Genomic DNA, 23,022 nt, shown 5'->3' with positions numbered 1-23,022 from the left:
AGAGGATTTACTAAACAAAATCTGACAATATTAGGGATTCATTTTATATTTAAATTTTATTTCCTAAAATTTTGTGGGAAACCTTTTTTATTCTAATCTAATGCTATTTTAAAGATTGATTTATTAATTGGGGAGGGGCAGTTAAAGAACCAGAACATCACTCTGGCATAGTCTTCTAGGGGTTGAACTTGGGACCTCATGCTTTAGAGTCCAAGGGTAACCATTATGCCATTTCCCAGGCCTCTTATAGCTGCTAGTTTCTTTCTTTCTTTTTTTTTTTTACCAGAGTGGGGGAGGGGGGGGTTGAACCTGGGACTGTGGAGCCTCAGGCATGAGAGTCTGTTTGCATAACCATTTATGCTATCTACCCTCCACCCGCTAGTTATTTCTTAAGACATATTCACTAACACATAAGAATAGAGTACAAAAGACAGAGAAACTCAACAATATGGGGTGGGGGTGGACAGCATAATAGTTATGGTTATGCAGAGACTCTTCATTCCTGAGGCTCCGAAGTCCCAAGTTTGATCTCCTGCACCACTATAAACCAGACCCAAACAGTGCTTTAGTAAAAAAAAGAAAAGAAACACAACAATATGTGGAAGCTATTAACTATAGAACCATTGAGAATACACATTAGGAGAGAATAAATAGATCTTATTAAAGTCTAGAAGCTTTGAGCTTCTTAATTTCTTTTTATATTGTATTTATTGGATAAAGACAGAAATTGAGGACCCAGGTGATGGCACACCTGGTTGAACGCACATGTTACAATGCACAAGGACCCATGTTTGAGTTCCCAGACCCCACCTGCAGGGAGAAAGCTTTGTGAGTGGTGAAGTGGTGCTGCAGGTGTCTCTGTCACTCTCCCTCACTTTTTCCCCCTCCCCCCTCAATTTCTGGCTGTCTCTATCCAGTAAATAAATAAAGATAATTTTTAAAACATTTTTTTTTTAAGACAGAAATTGAGAAGAGAGGGAAAGAGCTGCAGCCCTTTGTGTGCTATCTCCCAGACCACACAAAGGGAAGTTTATTAAGCCGTAGTTCACCCTTGGGGGAGGAAGAGCAGACATGAAATGGGTCTGCTCATTCTGGACCTATTAAGATTAACAGTAGCACCATTATATTCTTGTGAAAAACACTGATTTCATGGTTAATATTGATGGCAAAACAGTCATTACAGGTTAGTAGTGTTTGGTGAGACCAATAAATAATATATAATAATTATGATCACTCCACTAATTAAATTGTAGACTAAATATTCATTGTCTTTTTAGGTTAAAAACGTTTCTGTGGGCACACAAGACATGCCTCCCCCACTCTCTGACTATGTGGAGACAGTGGATGGTCCCATGGCATACTCTGTCAATGGTAAATTGAACAACAAGCAGCAGTATCCAGAGTCTTCCTATAAATCAACACCGTAAGTAACACCCTCCTCCTTCTGAGAGAAGACGTTTCTAAAAGTGAATATATTTATACCTGTTTATAAAGCAATACCCAACAGTTTGCACAGTAATCTTTTTTTTGCCTTAGAAGTAGAGGCCTAGGGACCACTGGAAGATGAGGCTAGGTTTAGGAGTTGTTAGAGTACTTTGCCCTTTCTATGTTGAAAGGGCTTCTTTCTTTTGCTGATTTAATAGCGAAAAGGTAGGTTGGTTCTTTTCACTCAGAAGAAGCATTTCTGAGGGCCACGCTGGTTAAACACACACATCACAGTGCACAAGGATGCAGATTCAAATCCCTGGTCCTTTCCTGCAGGGGGGAAGCTTCATGAGAAATGAAGCAGGGCCGCAGATGTCTCTCTGTCTTTCTCCCTCAGTCACCCCTACCCTCTCAGTTTCTCTCTGTCTCTATCCAGTAATAAAAAAGAAAGAATGAAAGAAAAAGGAAAGGAAAGGAAAAAGAAAGAGAAAAGCATTTCTGTTTTCCATTTCTAATTTTAGTTTAAGTGAGAGTGAAAGGATGTTGTTGAGTGCCTATAAGACAGCTCACTTAGAGAGTGCTCTTGGCTTTGTCATGTACACAACCCAGATACCAGCCATCCACACCATACTCAAGGGAGCTTCTGGACTATTGTGTCTTTCCCTCTGTCTCTATTTGAAAAACTCCACCTTGAGTGGTAAAGTTCCAATGACAACAACAAAAGAAGAGGAAGAAGGAGAAAGGATATTATAAACAGGAGAACTTTGTTTCTCCTTTTGCTTCTAGACATTAGACTTCATTTGTAGAAGGGGAAGATTGAGTATTGATTAATTAGGAAACTTGGAAGATGTCCCTTATTAAGCTAGATCCATCATAATGGTTGGGATCAAAAACTGATAAAAGCTCTGAGTTTTGGTTTTTTTTTTTTATATTTTTATATTTATTTATTTATTCCCTTTTGTTGCCCTTATTATTTTATTGTTGTAGTTGTAGTTGGATAGGACAGAGAGGAAAGGAGAGAGGAGGAGAAGACAGAAAGGGGGAGAGAAAGATAGACACCTGCAGACCTGCTTCACCGCTTGCAGGTCAGGAGGCAGGGGCTTGAATTGGAATCCTTACGCTGGTCCTTACACTTTGTGCCACCTGCACTTAACCTGCTGCGCTACCACCCAACACCCTTGGTTTTTGTTTTTTTTTTTTTAAGATTTTATTTATTTTTATCAGAAGGATAGGAGGAGAGAGAGAAAGAACCAGACATCACTCTGGTACATGTGCTGCCAGGGATTGAACTCGGGACCTCATGCATGAGAGCCCAGTGCTTTATCCACTGCACAACCTCCCGTACCACAGGCTTTGAGTTTTGATGTATATGTAGTCTAAACTTCCTCACAGTGAGTTTTTAACTTAGAGTAGGTACTGCTATGATTGTTAAAATTGTGATGTTAATATACCCTACAACTAACGATTTGAATGTAGATTTTGAACATATAATTTGAATTCCTATACTTACTTTTACAACCCCAAATTCTTTTGCAAACCATTTTTTTCCCTTTTAGCTACTTTGATCTTATATGTTAATTGCTAGAAATCTGGCATCTTCAAATTTATTTATTTTTTTATAATGTTTTTTTTTATTATCTTTATTTATTTATTGGATAGAGACAGCCAGAAATTGAGAGGAGGAGGGAGGCTAGAGAGGGAGAAAGAGACAGAGAGACACCTGCAGACCTGCTTCACCACTCGCAAAGCTTTCCCCCTGCAGGTGGGGGCCGGGGGCTCGAACCCGGGTCCTTGTGCACTATAGCATGTGCACTCAACCAGGTGCGCCACCACTGGGCCCCTTCAAATTTATTTGTTTGTTTGTTTATTTATTTTTCTTACCAGAGCACTACTCAGCTCTGGTTTATAATGGTGCTGGGGATTGAACCTGGGACTTTGGAGCCTTAGGCATGAAAATCTCTTTGCATAAATATTATGCTTTCTACCCCTGCCCCTATTTCTTCAGATGTTTACCTCTGATTTTTGCCATCATTTAGTCTGCTTTCTTGTCAGTGTTAATAGTGAAATAAGTGTTACATAGAGATCTGCTTTGAGTGCACCGGATGTTGGGCCTTAAGCCCTGTACGTTTACACCAGTGTATAATTATGGAATTAGTTTGAAGACAACAGCCTTTATTATTATCTTGGAATGGAATTTGCCAATTACCCTCCACATGCTTTGTTTTGTTCTTAAGAATCCACCTTGCTGTTAATTTTAATTGTGCATGATTTGGAAGAATGTCTCCTGTTCTCTGTGGATTTTGACAGAAAGCCAAAGTCCTTGAGGCTAGTTAAGGCAAAGAAGCACAGTAATGAAAGCAGTCATTCTGAAAGTTTTAATCTCTGCTTTCTGGGACACACATGTAAAATAAGTATCTGAAATCAACTTGTGACCAATTGAATTTAACTTGTGTAAGACCTACATGGGTACTCAGCATTCAGACTTACTTTCTCCTCCCATGAATGCTAATGTAGTTTCACACATTCACTTGGAATAATTTTAAGTTTTACCTTATTTGGGATTAAGCATTGGCATACCAGGTTGAGTGTACGTGTTATAGGGTTTAAGCTCCCAGTCCTCACCTGCAGGGAGAAAGCTTCGTAAGCAGCAAAGTAGTGCTGCAGGTGTCTTTCTCTGTTTCCCTCTCTGATTCCCCCTCTCCTCTTGGTTTTTTTCTCTGTCTCTATTCCAACAAAAATAGATGAGTAAAAATATTAAAATCAAATGAAATTTTAACTTATTCTTGACTAAGCTGCCACAATGATAGAGATGACTTTCATGTGCCTTTATAAATACATCGCCATAATTCATGTCTTTTCTTAGTCACATACTTGCTCAGAAGAGTCATTTCCCCTTATTTCTTTTTTTTCTGTTATCAGTAATTATTTAATCACATATATTAAATAGCATTGTTAACCACTGAATAAAAATTAAACAATAGGCATGTCTCTTACACTTGGACTCTTGTCATTTGGCAAGCTTAACATGCATTTTATTATTTCTAGAAACATGATCCTTACGTAGTGTGTAGTTTTTCAGTGTGGCAAAAAAAAAAAAAAACATTTACTAAGAGATCTAGCTATCTTTAGCTTCTCTGTAACAAGACTAAAGTGAACAGACATATGCTCAGTAGTGTTACATTTTATTTTATTTGGAAATTATCTAGATACTTCTATGCTAATTTTTTTTCAGTAGATTTGGAGACCATTTAAATAGACCAGACATAGCTTAAAGCAATTATCTTGGAAAAATTCATCTAGAAATTCTTTTTTTTTTTTTTACTTATTATTTATTTATTTATTTACTTAAGAAAGGATTAATTAACAAAACCATAGGGTAGGAGGGGTACAACTCCACACAATTCCCACCACCCAATCTCCATATCCCACCCTCTCCCCTGATAGCTTTCCCAATCTCTATCCCTCTGGGAGTATGGACCCAGGGTCATTGTGGGTTGCAGAAGGTAGAAGGTCTGGCTTCTGTAATTGCTTCCCCGCTGAACATGGGCGTTGACTGGTCGGTCCTCATCTAGAAACTCTTATCCCACTTATATCTGTTTACTTATTCTTACCATGTTAGCCAACATTTCAAGTTATTTTTCTTGCAAATTTAGTAACAAACACAACTTTATTTGACTTTCAGTAAACCCAGAGAATAAAAGTATTGTACTTAATGCTAATAATCTAAAGACATGTCTTTATTAATTAAACCAAACTTAATTTCTAAAAATTTTATTTTCTGAAAATTACCCTAGACCATTACCACAAACCATGAAAGGCATTTGGGTTAATTTACATTATATTTCTGAGATTTAAAAATACTTTATCAACAGGGGCAACAAAAGGGAACAAATAAGTAAATATTTTTTTTTAAATACTTTATAAGGCTTGAGGAGATAGTTTAATAGTTATGCACAAGACTTTCATGCCAGAGGCTCTCAGATCACAGGTTCAATCCCAGCACCACCAAAAGCCAGAGCTGAACAGTACTCTGGTAAACACAACCTCAATAACAAAACTTTATCAAAACACTAATCTTTTTTCTTTCGTTGATAGTACAGATAGAAATTAAGATGGGTGGGGGAGATAAGAGAGACAGACACCCACAGCACTTGCCTCATTACTTGTGAAGCTTTCCCCCTGCAGGTGAGGAGAAGGGGCTTGAACCTAAGTCCTTGCACATGGCGATGTGTGCACTTAACCAGGTGTGCCGCCACCTGGCCCCAAACACTAACTTTTTTAAAAAGACTTATTTTGGACTGAGAGGAATAGCTCATCCAATAAGGTAAAGAGAGGTCCTGGGCTTGCTGGGCCGGTAGCATAGTAGGTTAAGCGCACATGGCCCAAAGCACAAGGACTGGCATAAGGATCCCAGTTTGAGCCCCTGGCTTCCCACCTACAGGGGGCTCACTTCACAAACAGTGAAGCAGGTCTGCAGGTGTCTATCTTTCTCTCCCCCTCTGTCTTCCCCTTCTCTCTCTCGATTTCTCTCGGTCTTATCCAACAACAACAACAACAGCAACAATAACAACAAAATGGAAAAAAAAATGGCCTCCAGTAGCAGTGGATTCGTAGTGCAGGCACCCCCTGGAGGCGAGAGAGAGAGAGAGAGAGAGAGAGATATTCTGGGTTTGTACCACCACCACACCAGACTGGAGGACCACAGATAATAAAGTAAATAACATGATATCTTTCCTCTCCCTCTCCCTCTTCCTCTCTCCCTCTCTTATTGAGAAAATTGGCTTGGATAAGTCTGCTGCATAGTGATTAATAGCAAATTTTTACTAGGGCTTGGAAGATAACTGCTGACCTCTTAGGGTAATTGCCTTGCTATGTGTGCAGTCCAAATTTGAGCCCATAACACCAGGGAAAGTTCCAATGCTATGGCTATCTCTATATCCGGGAGACAGATGTGGCAAGAATTCTTTCTTTCCTTTTTTTTTTTTTTTTTTTTTTGTTGTTATTGGATAAAGACAGAGAAATTGAGAGGGGGGGAGATAGAGAGGAAGAGAGACAGAGAGACACCTGCAGACCTGCATCACCGCCTGTGAAGTGACTCCCCTGCAGGTGGGAAGCTGGGGGCTTGAACCGTGATCCTTCTGCTGGTCCTTGCGCTTTGCACCACATGCGCTTAACCTGCTGCGCTACTGCCCAACTTCCATGGCAAGAATTCTTATCTTCTGCTGGCACTTGACAGGACTCTGGATCTTTTAGCTACAGAAGCTCTAGAGTGAGTAGTTTCTAGCCAGTGAAGGTCCTATCCTGTTCTCTTGGTAATCTTTCTTTTTTTTTTTTTCAAGACTTTTTTTAATGTTTATTCCCTTTTGTTATCCTTGTTGTTTTATTGTTGTAGTTATTGTTGTTATTGATGTTGTTATTGTTGAATAGGACAGAGAGAAATGGAGAGAGGAGGGGAAGACAGAGAAGGGGAGAAGATAGACATCTGCAGACTGCTTCACTGCTTGTAAAGCGACTCCCCTGCAGGTGGGGAGCAAGGGGCTTGAACCGGGATCCTTACGCAGGTCCTTGTGCTTTGTACTGCCTGCACTTAACCCGCTGCACTACCACCCAACTCCCTTGATAATCTCCTTTCTAACTAAGGTTCCCTACTTTTTTTTTTTCCTGCATACTTAAGAGAGAGAAAAAAAGTTTTTCTTGACTCTGCTGGATTTTAGTTGCTTTCATTCAGATTTATCTAAATGTTAAAGTGGCAAATTCTGCCCTAGTGCCTGTCACCATCTATTATTTAGATATTATTAGAGATCATTATAAAATATAATCATATGGGGCCAGGCAGTGGCGCACCTAGTTGAGCACACACACTACAGTGCACAAGGACCCGGGTTCAAGCCCCTGCTCCCTACCTGCAGGGAGAAAAGCTTCTCGAGTGGTGACGCAGGGCTGCAGGTATCTCTGTCTCTCTCCATCTCTGTCTCCCCTTTCCCTCCCAATTTCCATCTTTATTAGATAATAACAATAAATAAATAATTAAAATATATATTTAAAATACAATCATATAGTAAATTTTGTTTGTATCTGATTCTTTTTGCTTCTCATAATTCCCTATGCCCTAGGCTTTTTTAAAATACTTATTTATTCCTTTTTGTTGCTTTCTTTCTTTTTTTTTTTTGTAGTAGTTATTGGATATGATAGAGGGGGAGAGAAAGAGAAACACCTGCAGACCTGCTTCACCGCCTGTGAGGTGACTCCCCTGTAGGTGAGGAGTCAGGGGCTCAAACCGGGATCCTTATGCCGGTCCTTGCTTTGTGCCACGTGCACTTAACCGGCTGCGCTACTGCCCTACTCCCTGCCTTAGACTTTTTTTTTTAATTGGGGAATTAATGTTTTACATTCAACAGTAAATACAATAGTTTGTATATGCATAACATTCCCCAGTTTCCCATATAACAATACAACCCCCACTATGTCTATCATCCTTCATGGACCTGTATTCTCCCCACCCACCCACCCCAGAGTCTTTTACTTTGGTGCAATATGCCAATTCCATTTTGGGTTCTACTTGTGTTTTCTTTTCTGATCTTGTTTTTCAACTTCTGCCTGAGAGTGAGATCATCCCATATTCATCCTTCTGTTTCTGACTTATTTCACTTATAACGTGAATTTTTCAAGGTCCATCATCCAAGATCGGCTAAAAACGGTGAAGTCACCATTTTTTACAGCTGAGTAGTATTCCTTGTGTATATATACCACAACTTGCTCAGCCACTCATCTGTTGTTGGACACCTGGGTTGCTTCCAGGTTTTGGGTGCTTCCAGGTTTTGTGCTGCCAAGAACATATGTGTACACAGATCTTTTTGGATGGATGTGTTGGGTTCCTTAGGATATATCCCCAGGAGAGGAATTGCAGGGTCATAGGGTAGGTCCATTTCTAGCCTTCTGAGAATTCTCCAGACTGTTCTCCACAGAGATTGGACCAATTGACATTCCTACCAGAAGTGTAGGAGGATTCCTTTGACCCCACACTCTCTCCAGCATTTGCTGCTGTTACCTTTTCTGATGTATGACATTCTCACAGGAGTGAAGTGATATCTCATTGTTGTCTTTATTTGAATTTCTCTGACAATCAGAGACTTGGAGCATTTTTTCATGTGTTTCTCGGCCTTTTGGATCTCTTCTGTGGTGAATATTCTGTCCAAGTCCTCCCCCCATTTTTGGATGGGGTTATTTGTTGTCTTGTTGAGACTTTTTAAAAAATATTTTATTTATTTATCTATTTATTTTCTCTTTTTTGTTGCCCTTGTTGTTTTTCATTGTTCTTATTGATGTCGTCATTGTTAGATAGGACAGAGAAGTGGAGAGAGGAGGGAAAGACAGAGAGGGAAAGAGAAAGACAGACACCTGCAGACCTGTTTCACCACCTGTGAAGTGACTCCCCTGCAGGAGGGAAGCCAGGGGCTTGAACTGGGATCCTTAAACTGGTTCTTGCGCTTTGCGCCATGTGCACTTAACCCACTGCACTACCACCCAACTCCCTCTGCCTTAGACTTTTAAGACAATTAGAATTAATTCTGGATTAAAAGACAGACAACAGGATGTATCTGAAGAATGTTGCTTCTCTACTCTTCCTAAGTGAATTTGGGAGAGCTCTGTTTGGTACTCTGTTATCTTGTTTGCACCTCAGGTAAATTAAGTTTTCTAAGTCAAGGAAATTGAATGGCCTGGAAGGTATTGCAGTAGCTAGAGCACTGGACTCAGAGTCTGCAGTCCTAAGTTTCACCCCTGGCATCGCATATGTCAGTAATGCTGTGGTTCTCTCTTTCCCCCCATGTTAATAAGTAAATCTTTTAAAAAATAAATCAAAATTAGCCACAGTTGGTACTATGCAAATCTTTAAAGGCAGATTGGTTCTTAGAGTGCCATATGAGACCACTCTTCATTATGTGGTACCAGGAATGTACTCAGGGCCCCAGAGGCACACATACCACTTTGCTGAGAGGCCTCCAAGGCCTGATTTTTTTTTTTTTTTTAGAAGGAGTAAGGGAGAGAGAAAAGACAGATGCTTACAACACTATTCTACCATCCATGCTCCCATGTGGTTCTGAGGCTTGAACCCAGGACCTTGCTGCATAGTACAGTACACATTGTACCAGCTGAGCTATCTCCTGGTCTCCAGATAGGTGTGCTTGATGTTTTCTTGGTTTGTATTCAGTTCAGCTTCTGTTGTAGCAGGATGATCATTCACATTTCCCAAGGTGCATTCCTTCCCATGCTGGGATTCAGGAAATAGAATTTAGTAGAAACTTACCAATCAAATCTATTGGAAATATTCTAACTGGACACTCTTCTGTCTTTGCAAGACCAGAAAAATGAAGCTCTATAATTGATAAGACTTACATATTGTCCATCCCCCTGCCCCCAGTAATGGTGGCCATTCTAAAATACTATGTGTGTGATGCACATCATTCTGACAGTGATGACACTGATATTGATGGTTGTTTCTCTTTCCTCGGTGATACTGTGTGTCCTTAGGAAAGAGGTTTCTGATGAATGTGTTTTCAGTGCAGTAATTACCTTGAACACCTGCCATGTATGTAAACAGGACTGTGCCAGATGCCCTTGGGAATACCAAGTCCATGCTACCAAGTCCATGCTCTCATGGAGGGTGGAAGAAAATGTATAATAACAGCAGAGTCAGGGCAAAATGAGCAGCAAGGGATCATGTGTGCACTTGACTGTCTTATGTGCACCTGTGTGTAAGACTGAAATTGTGAGGATGTGGTAGATCCTGGCAGGGCTTGACCTGAGAAGTGTGTCTATCCTGTCAGTCTCTCTCTACCAAGAAGTTGAGCAAGGAGGGACAGGAGTAACCCCAAAGGTTTGCCCTGTCTTACCAGACTCCCAGCCTTACAAAGCACCCTGCATTCCTGATACTATGCCCATTAGATAAAAAGAAAGGGGGAGATGTCAGGAAATTGTGAGGATGTGGTTGAGCTTGGCAGGGCATGACTTGAGGGGACATACATCCTCTCGTCTTATCAGACTTATTATCTACATAATCATTGTTTTGCCTGAAAGATCCCCACCCATTCCATTCCTTTGATGTATCTTCTTTCTACCCTCAAGACCCTCCCTGCCTGCAGGGTATTTTTAACTGGTAGGACAGTTAAAACCCTTGCAACAATTGCTAAGGAAGTTCCTACCTTTACAGCCCCGTTTTGTCTTTCTCACCCCTTTCCTAGCCATTTCTGTTTCTAACTTGCCACTTCTGGGTCTGCCCTTTAAAAGCCTTGGCTCTCTGATCAATAAAGAATTGAATTGTCTCTCCACCACAAGTCTGTTCCTGAGTCATCTCCCTCGAGTCGCTGAGTAAGTAGCAGCCCAGGCTGGAGTTCTCTCCAACCCAGAGAGTACACGCCCTGAAGAGGCACCCCCACGCTAGCCCGACATAAGACTAAAAATATTATTTTGGTTTAGAAAAGAGGAATTAAAAGGGAAAACTTTAGAAGCTGCAAAATGATGAGACTGAGGACCTAGAAGACTTCTAAAGGGGTTGAGAATGCTCTTCTGATTGAAGAGGGAAGCAGCTGGGGGTTGTCAGTTGATAGGGATGACAGTGGGGTTAGTTATCTCTTGTGAATTAATAGTATAGGTAAAAATAGGTTTGATGATTATTGAACATATTATTATGTTCCCAAGCTCCTGCTCTTCTCCTCCTCCTCCTCCTCCTTCCTTTTCCTCTTCTCCTCCTCCTTCTTTCTATTGCCACCGGGGTTATCAGTGGAGCTCTGTGCCTGTTGGATGAATCCACTAATGCCTATAGCCACTTTTCCTTTTTTTTTCTTTTTGATTGAGACAGGAATTGAGAAGGAAGGGGGGGACAGGTAGAGAATTAGAGAGGAAGAGAAAAGCCTGTAGCACTGCTTCACTGTTCATGAAGTTTCCCTGCAGGTGGGGTGCGTGTGCTTAGTGAATCACCACTCAGAACCTCATTCCCAAACTCTTAAGTTCATTTATAATTTTCTTGCTAAGTATTTTGCTTTTAGCTTCATACCATGCCTTGTATGTTTTAATGGGTCTAGGAAAATAAAAGATAGGAACGGGGGTTGGGTGGTAGCGCAGCGGGTTAAGCAGGAAGCACAAAGAGCAAGGACTGGTATAAAGATCCTGGTTCCAACCCCCAGCTCCCCACCTACAGGGGAGTTGCTTCACAAGTGGTGAAACAGATCTGTAGGTATCTTTCTTTCTCTCCCCTTCTCTGTCTTCCCATCCTCTCTCCATTTCTCTCTGTCCTATCCAACAATGACGACATCAATAACAACAACAGTAACTACAACAGTAAAACAACATGGGCAACAAAAGGGAATAAATAAATAAATTAATTAATTTAAAAAACCCAAAAAGATGGGAACATCAGCATTTAACATCATCGAATCATAGCAGGATGCCTTATTATAAGTAGATATCTTCCCCCTTAAGCTTCTTTCTCCTCTGGCCCAACGTTAGCTCACTGACTTCTAACATCCCACTGTATTCAGTATTCTAAAGGTTTGTTTGCTAAATCAAAGCATAGTACCTGGCACTTTTGGCAGAGTATCTGGGAACTTATTAATCATTGACTCAGGAGAAAGTCACATTTTCACTCCTTTAAAAGTAAAATTAACATAGCACACAAACCATTCTAATCTGTGTAAGTTTAGAAAGAAGTAAATAAGACCACACCTCCAGTGACATATTTGAAAACTTTAGCAGTCTACAAGAAACTATAACACGATTCAAAATCTAAGACCTTGTTAGTAGTTAGAAGCAAGTAGTACTGGATCACTTAGCCAACTATAAATAAGTTCAGGATTACATTTTTCTGTATAAGTACCGCACGCTAACAGATTGTGCCACTGGAGCTCCCAGGACTACATTTTTCTATAAATTGAAAATAATAAGAAAAAGTACAGATATTTTTAGTAGTTGATTCAGACCCACTTTCTGGTATTTCATTTCTGTTCTTATCTTTCTCTAGCTCTGCTACAGAAGAAGGTTAAGCTTGCTTCTGTTACTCAGAAATGTTTATAGTTGCCACCACTCGTCATATTTTATTCTTCATTATGCTTCTTTTTCAGTGTGTCGCAGAAATATATACAAATGAAAATCTGGTACAACAGTTCTTCTTCTAGCGTTTGCCCTTCTTCCGTAGCCAGTCAACAGCGTCAGGTTGAGCCTGATGTAAAGTTTCGAGACCTCCTTTGAATCTGGAGAGGTGGCAGTCGTTGACTATGTGGATCATAGTCTGTCTGTAGCCGCAGGGGCAGTTCGGGTCGTCTCTGGCTCCCCAGGGACTAGAGCCCACATATTATACTATGCAAAGTACCCTGGTTCAAGCCCCTGTTCTCCACCTATAGGAGGGGAAACTTCATGAGTGGTGAAGCAGTGCTATTTCTCTGTTTCTCTCCCTCTCTGTCTCCTCTCCCCTCTCAGTTTCTGTCTCTATCAAAAAGAAAAAGGAAAAAAATGACCACGAGGGGAGGTGAAACTATATGCAGACACTGAGCCCCAGAGATAACCCTGGTTGCATTAAAAATATACATATAACTAAAAGAAAAGAAAAATAAGTGTAATGGCATGAGAGTCTCTTTGCATAACCATTATGCTATCTACCTCTTCCCTCCATTCACTCTTTAGGATTAACATAGAAATTTAATAAACAAGGCTTATGGGACCTGGTGGTAGCACAGCTGATTGAGCGCACATGTTACAGTGCACAAGGACCCGGGTTCGAGCCTCCAGTCCCCACCTGCAGGGGGAAAGCTTTGTGAATGGTGAAGCATGTCTGCAGGTATCTCTCTGTCTCTCTCCCTCTCTATATCCCTTCCTCCTCTCAATTTCTAGCTGTCTCTTTCCAATACATAAAGATAATAAAGATTAAAATAAATAAATAAACATTTAAAAAGAAGTCTTAGGAGTCAGGCAGTAGCATAACAGGTTAAGCGCAATTGGTAGAAAGCACAAGGACCAGCAGAAGGATCCTGGTTCGAGCCCCCAGCGCCCCACCTGCAGGGGAGTTGCTTCACAACCAGTGATGCAGGTCTGCAGGTGTCTGTCTTTCTCTCCCCCTCTCTCTCTTCCCCTTCTCTCTCCATTTCTCTCTGTCCTATCTAACAATGATGACATCAATAACAATAATAATAATAACTACAACAATCAAACAACAAGGGCAACAAAAGGGAATAAATATTTTTTTAAAAAAAAGAAGTCTTATGAACTCTACACAATATAAAAGGTCTTAGTGTTTATAAATCCTGCCTAGTTTCCTAGTTTAGATTTTAGTTTGATTTTTGTCTTGAAAAGACAACTGATATATAGTAGTATAAAATTTGTTATCAGGAGCTCACAGCTGAGACTCAGCTTCCAGAATTGGATATGTATGTGTACCCCACTTCCCCGCTCAGCATTCCTGGGAACTGGAAGAACATGTAGAAAAGAAAATTATGGGGAGTCGGGCGGTAGCACAGTGGGTTAAGTGCACGTGGCGCGAAGCCCAACGATCTTAACGATCCCAGTTCGAGTCCCTGGCTCCCCACCTGCAGGGGAGTTGCTTTACAGGGCTTTAGCAGGTCTGCAGGTGTCTATCCTTCTCTCCCCCTCTCTGCCTTCCCCTCTTCTCTCCATTTCTCTCTGTCCTGTCCAACAGCGATGACATCAGCAACAACAACAAAAACTACAACAATTAAAGAACAAAGGCAACAAAAGGGAACATATAAGTAAATAAATACTTAAAAAAATTATGACCATTATATTTCCTGAAAATCTTGTGAAGGTCAGGTAAATACTTCCTTTAGATTAGCCTGACCTTCCAGATAGACACATTTTACTTAGGTTTATAAATGGGCTCCTCTTACATCAAGGCTACTTAAAGTTACCAATGTCTGTTAGAGGGTCTGAGTGAGCGCTCAGTTGAATGTGGGAAGTTTAGACATCTGTTTGGTGTTGAGCATAGGAACCACCAGAATGAGTGCATCTGCACGTTGATGCTTAGTGCCTATTGTTGATGCTGTTTGAGATGACAGTGCACTGGCAACAGCTTGTGATGCTCACTAATCTAATCATTGGAAAATGATTCCTGTTTTATTAGGGTGCCTGAAGTAGTTCAGGAGCTTCCACTGACTTCACCCGTGGATGACCTCAGGCAACCTCAGTACAGCAGCAGTGGTAACTTTGAGACACCCTCAAAAAGGTCTGCCATGAAGGGAAGATCAGGAAGGTCAAAGAGAATGGAGCAAGACCATTACGAAACAGACTACACGACTGGTGGCGAGTCCTGCGATGAGCTGGATGAGGACTGGATCAGGTACTGGCTGGCTGTCTTCTCTGGAACCCCTTGCATATCTGATGAGTAGCACTGACCAGGTTTTACATTTTTGCCTCCTAAACTGGACTTGGTGATTAAATTAATTCCAGTTTTACCAACCAGGCCTGAAGATAGTAGTTCTGTTTTTGTTTTATCCTCTTTAAATACTCTTAAAAAAATTTTTTTTACTCCCTTTTGTTGCCCTTGTTATTTTATTGTTGTTAATTGATGTCATTGTTGGATAGGACAGAGAGAAATGGAGAGAGGAGGGGAAGACAGAGTGGGAGAGAAAGATAGACACCTGCAGACTGCTTTATCGCCTGTGAAGCGACTCCCCTGCAGGTGGGGAGCCAGGGGCTCGAACAGGGATCCTTATGCTGGTCCTTGCGCTTCACGCCACGTGCACTTAACCCATTTCACTACCGCCCGACTCCATCTTTAAGTACTTTTATGTGGTAGAGATAGATATTAAGAACTGGGAAAAAAATTTCAACACAAACTTTCTTAGAAAAACAGAACTAGAAGGGGCTGGCAAAATACTGTCACCTGGATAGTGTACTGTTTTGTCATGTGCATGATCCAGGTTCAAGCTTAGCCCCCACTGCATTGAAGGTGCTGTGGTCCCTTTCACATTATCTCTCAAAAATGAAAGAGGGAGTGGAAGAGTGAGAGAAGAAAAAAAATGACTCATTTTTTTCAGACAGATTTTTTTTTTTTTTTTAACCAGAGCACTGCTCAGCTTTGGCATGTGGTGGTAAGGGGGATTGAACCTGAGACCCTAGAGGCATGAGAGTCTGTTTGTATAACCATTATGCTATCTACCCCTGCCCAATTTTTTAACTTATAAACTACCTGTTCTTTATTATTTTTTTTTAATCTTTATTTGATAGAGGCAGCCAGAAATTGAGAGGAAAGGGGAGAGATGGAGAGAGATGGAGAGATACCTGCAGCATTGCTTCACCACTTGTAAAGCTTTCCCCCTGCAGGTGGGGACCAAGGGATTGAACACACAGTGATGTTTGTACCATCCAGCCCCTCTACCTGTTCTTTAAAAAAAAAAAGAGGGGCTAGGCAGTAGTGCAGTGGGTTAAGTGTACATGGCGAGAAGCACAAGTACTGGGGCAAAGATGCCAGTTTGAGCCCTCTGCTCCCACCTTGGGGGGGGGGGGTCCCTTCAAAAACGGTGAAGCAGGTCTGCAGGTGTCTATCTTTCTCTCCCTTTCTCTGTCTTCTGTTCCTCTCTTGGTCTGTCCTATCTAACAACAATAATGGCAATAACACCAGTAATAGTAACAACAACAATAAGCAACAAGGGCAGCAAAGGGGAAAAATAGCCTCCAGGAGCAGTGGATTCATAGTTCAGGCACCAAGCCCCAGCAATAAACCTGGAGACCAAAAAAAAAAAAAATCTGTTCTAGGCACTTAACAATTGAATTAACAATTCCTTATATCCTCATATCCCACAATCTTAATCTGTTTAGGAGAAATCGTCCAGCTGCCCAATTTGAGGGACATTCTATAACATCTAACTAGTACTCTTTTAAAAGAGATCTTAAGGGTCTTAGAACCATATCTTAAAAATATCTTCTTTATTTATTATTGATTGGTTGAGGACGAGAGAACCAGCGTATCACTCTAGCACATTTGATGCCAGGGATTGAACTCAGGACCTCATGCTCCCCCCCCCCCCAACTTTTTAAACCTTTCATATTTTACTCTTAAAAACTGCTGCTGGGGAGTCGGGGGGTAGTGGAGTGGGTTAAGCGCACGTGGCATGAAGCGCAAGGACTGGCGTAAGAATCCTTTATATGTACAGACTGTATGCAGCTCCCCCTCCAAACATGACTAGTAGTGTATCATCTGTGCTAAGAAAACCTTTTTTTTTTTTCATCCTGTCTTATTCTTCTCTATAAATACCAAAAACAAAAAAAACACCAAGAGACTATTCTCCACATCCCACCAACTTTCTTTAAGGAGGAAACATTGGGTTTTATGTTGATTGTGTATACAGAAGCAGTCATTGTTTTCTTCCAATTTTTAGGGAATACCCACCTATCACTTCAGATCAACAAAGACAACTCTATAAGAGGAATTTTGACACTGGCTTACAGGAGTACAAGAATTTACAAGCAGAACTTGATGAGGTCAATAAGGAACTCTCTCGTCTGGATAAAGAATTGGATGACTATAGAGAAGAAAGTGAAGACTACATGGTAAACTCAAACTTGGTCCTTATAGAAGGGATGGGGCAGTTCAGTTCAATTGTAAAGAAAACTTGGTAGAAGTCTGGCAGCATTAACTAGTTTAAAGGAATTGCAAAAGATGGAAACTTAGACTGAAAAGGATGACGAGGAAAGAAGTAATGGTGTGTGGGGAAGAGGGGTTATCAGGCCAGTTTTGATCAGATCTGGGCTTTCAGATTTTTTTTCCTCTGGTGTCAGTGTAGTTCATTAACTCTGCCATCGGGAGAGAGAAGAGACGAGAACAAACAGTTACTTATCTGCCTATATGAGAAATATCCCGAGGTCCAAGGTCTCTTCAATCTTCACTTTAAACTCCTCTTGATGGCTCCTATGTGGGGTTTTTTTGTTGTTTTATTTGCTTGTTTGTTTTCCCTTTCTCCTATGTAGTTTAAGAATGTTTTAGGGAGTCCAGCTGGAGCGCAGCGGGTTAAACACCTGTGGTGAAAGTGCAAGGACCCGCATAAGGATCCTGGTTCGAGCCCTGGCTCCCCACCTGCAGGGGAGTCGCTTCACAAGAGGTGAAGCAGGTCTGCAGATGTCTTTCTCTTCCTCTCTCTGTCTTCCCTCATCTCTCTCCATTTCTCTCTGTCCAACAACAATAATAATAACTACAACAATAAAACGACAAGGGCAACAAAAGGGAATAAATAAATAAATATTTTTTTTAAAAAGAATGTTTTAGGTGGTCCAGGAGATGGCGCAGTGGATAAAGCCTTGGACTCTCAAGCATGAGGTCCTGAGTTCAGTCCCCAGCAGCCCATGTATCAGAGTGATGTCTGGTTCTTCCTCTCTCTCCTATCTTTCTCATTAATAAATAAATAAAATCTAAAAAAAAAGAAGAAGAAGGTTTTAGTGGCCCAGGAAGTAGTGCAGTGGATGAGGCATTGGACTTTCAAGTATGGGTCCAACTTTGAGTTTTCTGGCTTCGTGTGTGCTCTGGTTCTCTCTTCCTCTTTCTCATAAACAGATTAAAAAAGAAAAAAAAAAGAGAACTTTTAAACATTGTTTAATGTTCTATATTATTGTTGTAAGCTGACATTTTCACTCCAAAATAGAACATCAGTGATAACTATTTTAAAAAGCTAATGGTGTGGCCTGGGAGGTGGTGACACAATAGATAAAAGTATTGAACTCTGAAGCCTGAGGTCTAGGGTTCAATCCTTGGTACCACATGTACCAGAGTGATTTTCTGGTTTTCTCTCTCTCTCTCTCCTCCTCCTCTTGTAAATAAGTAAATATTATTTAAGAGTAAATGCTTCATTAAACATTTTCCTTTGTGTTTCACATTACTAGGCTGCTGCTGATGAATACAATAGACTGAAGCAAGTTAAAAGAGTGAGTAGTAACTTTTATATGCTTTTTATTTAACCTCTAGAGTGACTGTGATCCCTTATTGTACATACACTGGCTCTGGTTCTATTGTAAGATGAAAACGATAGGTAAGGTTTGGCACTTACAGTCTCACCTTGGATCTTCCAGTGAGGGGAAAGGGCCTGGATGTTGAATCAGTCACCAGTATCTAAAGATTCACTCTGTGGTGTATTCAAATTGGACTTGGAGACTCTATACAGATGTTATTAGGATAGTGGCAGAAGTCAGAATAATAAGGACTAAGCAGTGATGCACCTGGTTGAATACACACATTGCCATGCACAAGGACTTGGGTTCAAGCCCACAGCCTCCACCTACAGGGAGAAAGCAGTGATACAGGTGACTCTCTTTCAGTGTCTCTAGCTTCACTTCCCTTCTTAATTTCTGTCTTCCTTTTTTTTTTTTTTAATTTCTTTATTGGGGAATTAATGTTTTACATTAGACAGTAAATACAATAGTTAGTACTTGCATAACATTTCCCAGTTTTCCATATAACAATACAACCCCCACTAGGTCCTCTGTGATCTTTCTTGGATCTGTATTCTCCCTACCCACCCACCTCAGAGTCTTTTACTTCTGTCTTCCTTATTAAAGAAGATAAATAACCCTTAAAAAATAAAGGAAGAAAAGTCTAGGAAATCTGGGAACTAATTGCTGCCGAGTTTCCTCCCCGAGGATCTCATACTGTGCCGGTGGATTTAGGTGAAGATGGCTTGTGCTGCCGCGAGGTCCCCAGCGGACCAGGACAGAAAAATAAAATGTACTCTAGAGAATGGAATCGTGATGCTCAGTATAGGGGTCGAGTCCGTGTCCAGCTCAAGCAAGAAGATGGCAGCCTCTGTCTTGTACAGTTCCCATCACGTAAATCAGTAATGTTGTACGCTGCAGAAATGATACCTAAACTGAAAACAAGGACACAAAAAACAGGCGGCGGTGACCAAACTCTTCAGCAAGGAGAGGGAAGTAAAAAGGGGAAAGGAAAGAAGAAGAAGTAACCATGCCTGAGTCATGTATGTTATACTACTCTAAGAGATAGGAGTGTGGGCTTCTGATTTGTATCTGAGAGGGACAAAGGCTTTTTGTTTGCATCATTTAACTGAACTGTGAATATTTGTGCCTCTCAGCTTCAGCAGCAGAGTTGACAATGAAATCTACATCAGAAGTTTGCATCTAGCTTTTACTCAGTATAAAGGATTTTTTTCTTTTTGGCCTGTCAACACATTTTTATGAAAGAAGCATATTTTTAAACAATGGACTCTGCCATACATTACTTGAAAAATTGTATCTGTTTGTCCTCTAGGCACATTTCAGATCAATGAGTTAAGATTTGAAATTTATGTCTTGTTCACCTTTCAGTTAATGAAATAAAATTTAAAAATAAAAAAATAAATAATAATAATAATAAAAGAAGAGGGGCCAGGCAGTGGCACACCTGGTTAAGCACACACATTATAATGCACAAGGACCCAGGTTCAAGCCCCTAGTCCCCACCTGCAGGGGGAAAGCTTCAAGAGCAGGGCTACAGGTATATCTTTGTCTCTCTCCCTCTCTGTTCTCCTTCCCATCTCAATCTCTTTGTCTCCAATAATAAATAAATAAATATATTTCAAAAGAGAAAATAAATCAGAATGGTGGCAGTTAGAGGTAGAGGAATAACTCACTGGTAGGCTGTGTGCCTTACCATATGTGGTTGAGAATACCATGACACCAGGGGAAACTCCAGTACTGTATTGTGTCTCTCCTTATCTTCGTTTCTCTATTTGAATGAAAAAAATCAGCCTAGGAGTAGTGAAATGTATTTGTATGAGGCCCTGTATGGGGGGGGCGGGGGGATAGAAGGAGGAGGAAAGGTGGCTTTCAAATGACAAAAGGTGAGTGATCTATAAATAGCAGTATCAGCTAGAGCCCAGGCTCCCCACCTGTAGGGGAGTCACTTCACAAGCAGTGAAGCAGGTTGCAGGTGTCTTTCTCTCCCCCTCTCTGTCTGTCTTCCCCTCCTCTTTCCATTTCTCTCTGTCCTAACAACGATGACATCAGTAACAACAATAATAACTACAACAATAAAAAACAACAAGGGCAACAAAAGGGAATAAATAAATAAATTTTTAAAAATATAGGTAGTCCAGTGGTGGCACAGCAGGTTAAGCACACGTGGCACAAAGTGCAAGGACCAGCGGAAGAATCCTGGTTTGAGCCCCCTGGCTGCCCACTGCAAGAGTCACTTCACAGGCAGTGAAGCAGGTCTGCAGATGTCTATCTTTCCCTCCCCGCCTCTGTCTTCTCCTCTCCATTTCTCTCTGACCTAACAACAATGACATCAATAAAAACAACAAGGGCAACAAAAGGGAAAATAAATAAATATAAACAATTTTTTTTTTAAATAGCACTTTATTACTGTGAAGCATTGGCCACGTGTCAGTGCCAGTGGTATACATAGCAACAGCGTCCAGTAGAATCAGCGATGATGGAAAAAGCTCTGTATCTGCATTATTTAAGCCACTCGTGGCTAATGAATCCCAGGAATGTGACAGGTATGACCAAGTAGTTGAAGTGTTTCAGACAGGGAGAATGCTGGGCATGGGTAAGGCTTTGGGTTCAGACAGGGGTGAATATAGCTCATCCTGCTGAGCATATACTAATTTATCATGCTTGGGGTCCCAGGTTCAAGTTCTCAGCACCACATGGGAACATCTGCATCCGGGAAAGCTTCATGAATGAAAGAACAGTGCTGTGTGTGCCACCGTACCCCCACCCCCTTCTCTGATTAGTCCTCTAACTCTATCCAAAATTAAAGGGTGGGGAAGTGCTATGGAATCATGGCTAAAATAAATTGATTAAATAATAAGAGTTAAAACAAAGTGTCACAAGTGTGCAATTTGGTAAATTTTCATGAAACAGCCACATCCTTTGTACTGGGCACCCAAATCAAGAAATTTCCTCAAAGATTGAAAAATACCTTACTGGCAAGTGCCTTGCCATTCACACTAATATAATAAACAAAAACAAGATTTTTAAAAAAATATATTTTATTTATTTTCTCTTTTTTTTGTTGCCCTTGTTGTTTTTATCATTATTGTTATTGATGGATAGGACAGAGAGAAATGGAGAGAGGAGGGGAAGACAGAGAGGGGGAGAGAAAGATAGACACCTGCAGACCTGCTTCACCGCCGGTGAAGTGACTTCCCTGCAGGTGGGGAGCCGGGGGCTCGAACCAGGATCCTTAAGCCGGTCCTTGTGCTTTGCACCACGTGCGCTTAACCTGCTGCGCTACCGCCCAACCCCCAAAAACAAGAATTTAAAAGGGTATATACTATTTTTTATTGTCCTTCCCTAGTTATTCATTTCCCTTTTACAAGTTAATATGTGTGTGTGTGTGTGTGTGTGTGTGTACACACACACACACACACACACACACATACATATCCTCCAGGATAATTGCTGGGGCTCAGTGCACAGTGCCTGTACTGCAAATCTACTGCTCCTGGAGGCCATTTTTTCCCCATTTTGTTGCCCTTGTTGTTGTTGTTATTGTTGCTATTGATGTTGAATTTACCTGGTCCATTTTTTTCCCTTTTTAGTCTGCAGATTATAAAAATAAGAGAAATTATTGCAAGCAGTTGAAGAGCAAATTATCACACATCAAGAAGATGGTTGGAGATTATGACAAACGGAAAACATAGAAGGCAGATAATCCACATTGTTTGAGATTAAGAAGAATCTGACATCTCTTCATTATCATCAGAAGGCAAAATGACTTTGGACAGTAACCTGGGAGGCCAAACCTTTGTGATCATTACAAAGTTTTGGTAGTTTTATTATCATCAATTCAATTATCAGTATTGAAGTATTTTATAAATAGCTTTTGTTGATCAGTTAGCCTGAGCACTCCAATAAAGGATTTTTTGCTTTGATCATTGGTTTTTGCAATAAGACCAACTGTATTTTGAGGTTTTTTAACCTTTAAGGAAAGTCCTGGAGTGAATTGTGCTGTCAAGTTTCACATTGTAGATGATGATGTCTTAATACAAAAATGATCTCATTTAATCCTTCCCAGAATATTCCCATCAGATCATTGTTATTTATAATTTCTTTTAGGATAGGGAAATTGGCTTCCTGTAAGTGAAGTATCTGACTAGGAGCTGCTTATTTGTTTCCTGGCTTACAGTTTGGGTTAAGTCTATTTTATGATTCCTATACAACAGTCCCTGTCTTATATATTTTAGATACTGTGGATATTGCATTCTGCTGACCTCCTACTGATTTTGAATATAAATGATTAAAAGAACTTTTTATTGTTTTTATGCTACCCGGGAAATAAGGATCATGTAAAATTAACAAATGTATGAAATTTAAAGATTGTAAATATACATTTACTTTTTTAAAAAAATCTAATTTTAAGCCTACTGGTTAGAATTTTGTTGTATATTTTAAAATATTTTTACCATTTATGGTTTACATGTGTTCTGTTTTTTCCTTTTTTAAAACCAGCTGGGCTTTTTCATTTAACAGTCTCCTACTACATTTATAAGTCAGTGATGACTTGAATTGTATCCTACAGAATTGTTTATGTTCTGTACATATTTCATAAGGTATTAAACCTGGTGTTTTCTTTTTAGATATATTTGTTTGACATTATTAAGCTCT

At 40.4% G+C, this 23,022-nt stretch overlaps 1 protein-coding gene across 3 annotated transcripts in view; it reads left to right on the top strand.

Annotated features, from left to right (window-relative positions):
- The window catches only part of OCLN (occludin), a 69,855-nt gene extending 47,438 nt beyond the window's left edge, over positions 1–22,417 (top strand). For all 3 annotated transcript variants that reach the window (XM_060191243.1, XM_007531256.3, XM_016191778.2), the window contains exons 5-9: positions 1,278–1,423; positions 14,549–14,764; positions 16,806–16,977; positions 18,301–18,342; positions 21,957–22,417. In XM_060191243.1, coding sequence (XP_060047226.1) covers positions 1,278–1,423; positions 14,549–14,764; positions 16,806–16,977; positions 18,301–18,342; positions 21,957–22,058 — 678 coding nt within the window. In that variant the 3' untranslated portion in view covers positions 22,059–22,417. The remainder of the gene's footprint in view (positions 1–1,277; positions 1,424–14,548; positions 14,765–16,805; positions 16,978–18,300; positions 18,343–21,956) is intronic.
- The last annotated feature ends 605 nt before the right edge of the window (positions 22,418–23,022 follow it).

Source organism: Erinaceus europaeus, chromosome 5 (genome assembly GCF_950295315.1).
Source record: "Erinaceus europaeus chromosome 5, mEriEur2.1, whole genome shotgun sequence".
Lineage (NCBI taxonomy): Eukaryota > Metazoa > Chordata > Mammalia > Eulipotyphla > Erinaceidae > Erinaceus > Erinaceus europaeus.
The sequence above is the reverse complement of the archived record's forward strand: the minus strand, read 5'-3'. Positions and strand labels throughout refer to the sequence as shown.